This window comes from Rhagoletis pomonella, unplaced genomic scaffold, assembly GCF_013731165.1.
Source record: "Rhagoletis pomonella isolate Grant_MI unplaced genomic scaffold, Rhpom_1.0 Rhpom_scaffold_00006, whole genome shotgun sequence".
NCBI lineage: Eukaryota > Metazoa > Arthropoda > Insecta > Diptera > Tephritidae > Rhagoletis > Rhagoletis pomonella.
In genome coordinates, this window is record NW_023458560.1 from 76,354,540 (window position 1) to 76,362,446 (window position 7,907).

Genomic DNA, 7,907 nt, shown 5'->3' on the forward strand with positions numbered 1-7,907 from the left:
TGCCTATTTCTCGTTGTTCGCTTTGTGTTGCCGCAGTATTCGCCACAATAGTTACGGTTCAGTGGCATTGTTTCGTCATTCATTTGGAAACTGAGTTCATTCTTTGCCATCTCGTGGAGAAAAATAATTATTTTTTAATGTAATTAATATGTGCTCAGACAGAATAGTTATTAAAATATCTTGCTAATAAAAAGACAATTATATGGTAATATTATTTCTGTGAGCAAATCTAAGTATTGTGCTAAAAATCATTTCATAAGGAAAGCCTTGTCTTGGCCTCGCCTGCATTCGGGTATGTACAAAATGGCGGACAGCATAGAAAATTTTTACCTTCGATTTTTATTTGGGGTATGGGAATAAAATAATTTTTTTTTTACTAATTTCAGTAAACAAATTTTATTCAAATCCAATTTTATTAGAAAAGGTAAGTTTTGTAAAGCGTAGCGGTCTTGAGGTGATAATTTCATATAAGGGACGTTCGCCCACGGCTGTCCCATCAAAGGTAATCGCCAAGTTATTTGCGTCTGAAATATGTCCGAAGCCTTAGCCGCGCCCCTAATTCCACAACTGCAAGAGATGCAGCAGCAGCAACAACATAGTGGCCCTAGTGCCGCCGCCGCCTCCGCCGCTCAACAATGGTATTCAAATCCCTGGTATGCCAATCAATACCAGCAACAGTATAGCCAGTACTATCAATATTATATGCGCTATGGAATGCAACATCAACAGCAACAAAATCAAAGCAATAATGCTCCGCCTGGATTTAGCAACTCTGTTATACCATCGGATAAGAACTTGCCCCCATTACCTTCTGGGCCACCGCCACCTCCACCAATGACCCCAAATGGCAGCTGCAATCAAATTCAAGGTAATCAAAAAAGTTTCGGCGGGATTAGATTTAACTTAAGTCAGCAAAAGCGCTTGGCGAATGCACCAAATCCATTGCAGAATTCACCAACTGCTCTGAATACGCCATCTTTTCAAAATAATAACATCCATAACAATCCCGTTAATGGTGTTAGTATGAGTAATGCAAATAATAATATCAAAAAGAAACGTAAAAGGAATAAGAAGCAAAGTCCACTACAACAACAGCAGCAGGCTGCTTTCGATGCTCATTTTGAAAGCTTAAATACAAGTCAACAAATGAATGGTAGTTTTATTAACACTTCGCTTCCACCGCCTATAATCGCGCCATCGATAACGGCCGACTTATCCAAACCACCACCACCGATTATGCCATATAGCAGTATGAATGGCGCTAGTGTTGTGGAAGAGCAAAAACCATCGGACAACAGTACATTAAATGAACAACCAGCTTCTGTAGAGACGCCAACCAAGAAAATAAATATGTTTAATAATCCAAATGATGCCTGGCCAGAGTCACTAAATAATTATGTGGCCCGTTGTTACGCCAAGTGCGCTACTGATTTGGATAAGGATCAAATTGATATTTGTTTGAAAGGAAAAATAATGGCAGCTGCGAATCGCAATGAGCTTTGGACACGTGATTGGGATAATGAGCCTATACCTAGTGTACACAGTGAGCGAAATAATATACAAATGCAGTTGTATAATCAGCAACAAAAACAACAGCAGTCGCAACAGCATACACCAAACGCGCAGAAATACAAGCATCAACAAAATCAAATTAATCACCAAAATTCACAACAAAAAAATAATAAGGGTATATCTCGTAGTTTAAATGCGCGCTTAGGTCAACGTAATTCATTCGGAAACGTACAAAAGGCTTCAAGAAATTCCAGAAGTCGTTCGCGGTAAGAATTTAAATTTTTTATTCCTTTGGAGTTCTTTTCATCATATTTTAATTTCAGGTCCCCACAACCACATAAATATCATAAACGCAGTACACGATCTCGGTCGCGATCTCGCGGTTCGTCATCAAGTCCTCGTCGTAAGATACGTCGCAGTACCAGTTCGGAAACATCTGATCGTCGGTCGAATGAAAATTTTATAGCATTTAATTCCTCCGGTAAAAAGCAACAAAAAGGTAATAGCTCTAAAAAGGGGAAGAATGCTAAGGGCGCCAGCAGTTCAGCAAATACGAAATCCAAAGCCCCATTTTATTCGTCATCTGTAGGCGGGGCGGTAGATGACGACACGGCACGATTACAGCAACGTGCAGCGCGTTTCTCGCAGGGTTCTTCAACGAAAAAATCGGTTGTCGCGGTAGCTAGCTCTCCATTCGGTCATGCGAAACAATTAAAACAGAAAAAATACGGGGGTAGTTTGGGCGGGCGCATGTTTATGGATACGGATACGTCCGGCGGTTTTGAAACAGGGTTAGATTTATTAGATTTGCATATTGTAGGCACATGCAGGCTTTTGGAAAAGTCTTTCCTGCGATTGACTAAGGCACCATTACCAACGGAAGTGCGGCCCATTGAGGTGTTAACGCACTCGTTACAAAATGTCAAACAGAAGTGGAGAGACAATCAGGATTACTACTACGCTTGCGATCAGCTCAAATCCATACGTCAGGATCTGACGGTAAGCATGTAATAATAGCAATCGGGTAAGTTCTGTAACTCACTTCCTTTCCTTTCAACCCCTGCCAATTTTAATTCAAAGCGGAGTTGATTGATATTCACTCGGAAGTGAATTGCGGAACCTGCCTGAATATATTGAATTATATTGGGGATGTAGTTCAATTTAAAAACTTATTTTAGAAGACCCAGTAGATAATTTCAGGAGTTAAAAGCACTTCCGAAAGGCCTTCCTGAGAATCAAGAGGCCTTCCACTCTACATTCCTTTCTCCTTTCTTTTTTGTATGGAATGACTTAAATTGAAGGGCTTCCCCTTTCGCTACCCACAGAAGGCCTTCTAGAAGGGCTTTTATAGAACGTACTTCAGAAGGCCTTTTGGAGGAGTTCTGTAAAGTTGCTTCTTTAATTTATAAAAATACATCTTTTAAGTATTTGCTTAAGGGTTATATCAAATATGTGTTATTGTAACTTAAAATTTTTATTGGAATTCATTTGTAATGTTAGATAGTATAAATTTTTGTATTCCCGTAAATTGCAAATGGATAAGCCCTTCTAGAAGGCATGCAAGGAAGTACTTTTTCAACCCTGCTTGGGTAGGCCTCTTAGGATGGCTTCTCTTAAGAAGGCCTACCTAAATTATCTTCTGGGGAATTAATTTAAAATTAAAATTTTGTGGGTATTGCGACCAGTTCACATAGTTTGATAAGCAAAAAAAAAGCAACTTGAAAGATATATATGTGCACACATCTCTTCGCTAGTTTTGGTAAGTGTAGTAATCTGTTAGACTGAACATATTCTTATGAAGCCTATTGATGGATGAAATCTCCAAATGGTAAATTTTGAATTAATTCTCTTATTTTTTTACACGTACGATATGTACAATTTTAAGCTGAAATAAAAATTATTTGTAATTTTCATTTAAAATACATATAATTTGATCTATAACAAAACCCACATAAATAAAAAATTTAAAGCTTAACAAAATTCACAAAATATAAGGTGCATTCGCGTATCAAAAACTTTTCGCGTACACAAAAATCCAGTACAGTAGGAAATTGAGACAACAAACTGACATTTCATTTTGATGAGAGGTTGCTAGATTGATGCAAGACAAACAGCTGACCAAAGTCGTCTTTTTGCAATCTATGGAAAAAAATTAAACTTATTTTGATGATTTTTAAGTTTAAATAACTTCTTAGAACTGAAAATGCTTCGGAAGAAAGCAAATAATACTTACTTTTGCTTAACTAATTGCTTTAGGTAAACTTGTAATCTATATTCTTTTCATTTATGTAAACAAAATCTCGATCAGCTATACTAAATACTTGCAAGTTTTTGCTGGTTTTGCGTTCGTGTACTTTCGCAAATATTTCTCTCCTTGAGAAAGAACAAATACAATTTCTTTTCAATTTTGCTTTTGAGAGTTTTTGGCTAGAAGAATACGCGAATACACCTATAATCAGGTTTCAAAAGATTGCCATCAAAATTTCCAACTTTTTGTTGGTAGCCCTTTCAATTTTAGTCTAACAAAGTCGGAAAGTAATAATTACAGTTGATTTTTAAATGTTTTTCTCAAAGGTGTTGAGCATGTTTTTCCATATAACGCATCAACAAATTTTTTTTTGTATGGAAGAATGGCTCAACACCTTCGACAAAAAAATAGAATCAATGATAATTTTTAGCGACTTGAAACTTGTACTTTATTATACTAAAGTACTATATTGAATGGGTAATTTTTATTAACTTAATATTCTCGCATTATCAGACTAAAATTTAATGGGCTGTAAAACTGTATAGTCAAAAAATTACAATCTTTCTGAGAAAAAGATGTTTAAATTTGGATGAAAAGTTGTGGCATTTTGTTCCTTTATACAAAGTTTTAAACTTGGTTTAATATGGATTTTACACGAGAATGAACTAATTAAATGAGCGATATGTGATATTTATATACATAATTGCATAGAATGTGAAACTACAACCAATTCACGCTTACTATAGGTTCAAGGTATTCGTGACAAATTTACTGTAGAAGTCTATGAAACACATGCTCGAATTGCAATGGAAAAGGGCGATCACGAAGAGTTCAATCAATGTCAGACTCAACTGAAGATGCTTTATACCGAGGTGGGACCGAGCGTTAATACATTGGAATTTACAGCATATCGAATACTATATTACATCTTCACAAAGAATACCTTGGGTAAGTATTACTGATAAATTTTAATTGAAATACGTTTAATTTTTTTATTTGACATACTGTATCACTAGACACAACTACCGTTTTACGCTCAATAAAACAAGACCAACGTGAGAATCCCGCAATTGCACATGCGCTAGGTTTTCGTTCGGCGTGGGCGCAGGGCAATTATTGTAAGCTTTTCCAACTTTACAAGACGGCACCTCTTATGGCGGGCCATTTGATTGATTGGTTTATCGAAAGAGAGCGCAAGAATGCCTTACGCACTATTATTAAAGCGTACGTTAATATTTAAAGAAATTTAGTTTTGATTTAAAGACTTTGAATTGACCTTATATATCTTTTTAGTTATCGTCCTGCAATCGGCATTGAGTACATTACAAATTTACTGGTTTTTGAAAGTCAAGAGAAATGTAAAGAGTGGATGGCCCCCTTCAGTCTGCCTATGGTTGGTGCTAATGGCGACCAGATTGATTGCAAAGTGGCGGCTACAATTACTATTTAAGAAAAAAAACGCCGTAGATTCCTTAAATAGGATGTGTAAAATATTCACAAATAGTGTGCATGTTTGTAGAGGGCAAGTGTGTGCATTGACAAATTTCATAAGTACTTGTTGAAGTTTGAAGTGTTGCTTACCCATAATCACTCCACAATTTAGTGCGGCTGCGGTGAATACCCGCTCTCTACGATAACACCATTAATCTACGGAATGACGTCAGCATGTAAACAGTGCAAAAACACCTCTCTGGGTTCACTTCGTCTGTTCAAAAAAAAAAAAAAAGAAACATAAAAACCTTGGGTCTTTGGGTGTTGTATGTCCTTTGTACGTTATGAACGCTCAGAAACATTTCTAATCACATTGATTATCGCAAAAATGCAAATTATTTTTGAAGTTGGTGAATTGTTAAAAAAAAAAATGAAATGGGTTTTTAATACGATTCTAGACATTTTTTAGTTATATGAACAATATTCAAAATGCAGTGAATTAAAAAATCCGCTAACATAACATCTCGGGTAAGAACATTTTCAACGTATTTGCGCTAACATAAAATTAAAGAAACTATTAAAGATGAGCCCATCCACTAAAAATCGTCGCTTGACAACGGTTAACAATAAAAAGGTCGCCGCGGAAATATGTAATTCTTTAAAAATAAACGTAATGCTGACAAGATCGTAGAATAGATCAACAGCATAAGCCACTGGCGTCAACAAAAGAGAGATTCGATAGCCCAAGCGGAAAAGTGAAAAAAAAATTATTGCTTTGATGGCAATATAAAATCAGTTTTTATAAGAAAAATATACAACCAATATAAATTCATATATGATGGACAGTAAGCTGATCTAAAATAACTACACCTCCAATGGGATATTGACTTTCAAAGTCGTATGTTGTTTTGCTGTGCATCGTTTTAAAGCAGAATGAATACTCTCAACGACTGTGACTTGTTATTTACGACGTTCGCTACATCTTCAAACCTTCAATGCCATAAGTTTCATGCTCGATTTGCATTGAAACCAATTTTTTTTTCTTGTTTTAATTTGAAAATTATTATTTTTTAGTTATAGATTGAAAAACAAGGCTTAGCTAAAAATAGTTCTCGATTCTGTATGTTACTATTAGGCATGTAATTTACATATATTTTTTTGAATTGCTTGGTTCCTGCGGTCCGTCAGTATTGTGGTTGCATGCACCTTGTGCGGGCGCCCACTGAAAATTAATATTCTTGCTATCCCAGCAAAAGTTTAATACAAAAATAAGATTTTAAAATAGGCTTCAAAGTTTTAGATCGCCTTTGCGAAATAATGTAAATGCTTTTTTTTTCAAACCATGGATTTTTGTAAATTATTGTTAGATATTTTGAATGTTAATTTTTCTAATGTTTCTTGTCTCTTCTACAAATATTGGTGAAATATTTATGAGCGTTAACTGACTCGACTGCTGCAAAAATTGTGAGCGTTCAAAGGCGATAAAATACGCTGAAGGTGTTGCTGGTTAAACTTGCTGCTGTCAACAATTCCGACCGACGTTAAGAAAACGCTGTACACAAAGGAAAGTGATCAACCGAGTGAACAACAGTCTGAACTCCGCTGGGCGGTTCAACACAAACTCCCAAGTGTGTTAACTCCAGCTGATGCTGGTCGTCAAGCGGGTACTCATTAATTTATAACCTGTTGTTAAAAAGTAAAAAAAAAAAGAAAATAATTATGGATTTCAGCGCGAAAATGCTAGTTATCCATCCTTAGCCGCACTTCACCGCATATTTAAACTAAACTCTTGGAATTAATTATTATACATTTTTATTGATTATCTATTATATCATAAGAAGTTTTTATAGGAACTAGTTTTAAGTATTTATACGTATATATATCTTGTTATTGATTTCTAATGATTTTTTTGGCGTTTAAAAGCTGCAGGCAAAAGAAAATGCTTCCGGCATACATATGCATTTGGTTGAAGCGCAATGTTTGTGCGTCGACTTGAACGTTCAATAAAGTGGCCAAAAGTTTCTCATAGTTGTTGTTTTTTAATATACATAGTATATGAACAGGCGGTAAGTATTTACATATCGTCACCCTTATGCCAGTAGCACGAATGTGCAAATTTACTAATTTTGAATTACTGGGTTGACTTGATTCGACCTTTGGATATTCTATGCAGGGACTTTGAACCGAACCGGTTTTGAACCGGAAAACCGCTCTTCTATTAATTAACTGAACCATTAACCGAACCGAAATTTTCCACAAATGTTTGATCCGAACCGAAAACCGAACCACTTTCTATAAAGATTGAAAGGTTCGTTTCAACCAATTTTCAATAGATAAATGTACCCAATTTTTTTCTTTTTGGTAAACATGGTAAAACCTACCACACATTGTGATCAACATAAAAAACTCTATTATGACACAATTGAGCGTTAAAAAATAAAGGTGATTTTTAATAAACATTCTTAAAAGAAATAAATTAAATCTCATAAATACATACATGCATACATGCATACGTGTTTACTTGTCGCGAAATTAACAAAACGGCAAACCAAAGCGCAGTGAAGTGGTGGATGACAGCAATAAAAACAAAATATATTGACATTAACGGAGCCTGCAGTTGTCTTGCAGTGACTAAGCCCAATGGATGAGTGTGACAGGTGCCACAAGGGCATACGGGGGGATGGTGGTATTCGCTGTAAGGGTGTGTGCGGTAGAG

The 7,907-nt window shown here is 35.8% G+C and overlaps 1 protein-coding gene across 3 annotated transcripts; it reads left to right on the forward strand.

Annotated features, from left to right (window-relative positions):
* Positions 1-24: 24 nt before the first annotated feature.
* On the forward strand, positions 25-7,219 carry LOC118741323 (leukocyte receptor cluster member 8 homolog). Of its 3 annotated transcripts, XM_036473259.1 has the most exons (7): positions 25-292; positions 387-424; positions 503-1,778; positions 1,836-2,511; positions 4,507-4,708; positions 4,777-4,984; positions 5,054-7,219. In XM_036473259.1, the coding sequence occupies exons 3-7, from the start codon at positions 532-534 to the stop codon at positions 5,208-5,210; spliced, it is 2,490 nt and encodes an 829-aa protein (XP_036329152.1). In that variant the 5' UTR covers positions 25-292; positions 387-424; positions 503-531; the 3' UTR covers positions 5,211-7,219. The 3 variants fall into 3 exon arrangements, with proteins under 3 accessions (XP_036329152.1, XP_036329151.1, XP_036329153.1); XM_036473258.1 differs by having other exon boundaries at positions 387-1,778; XM_036473260.1 differs by lacking the exons at positions 25-292; positions 387-424 and having other exon boundaries at positions 743-868; positions 949-1,778.
* Positions 7,220-7,907: the final 688 nt, after the last annotated feature.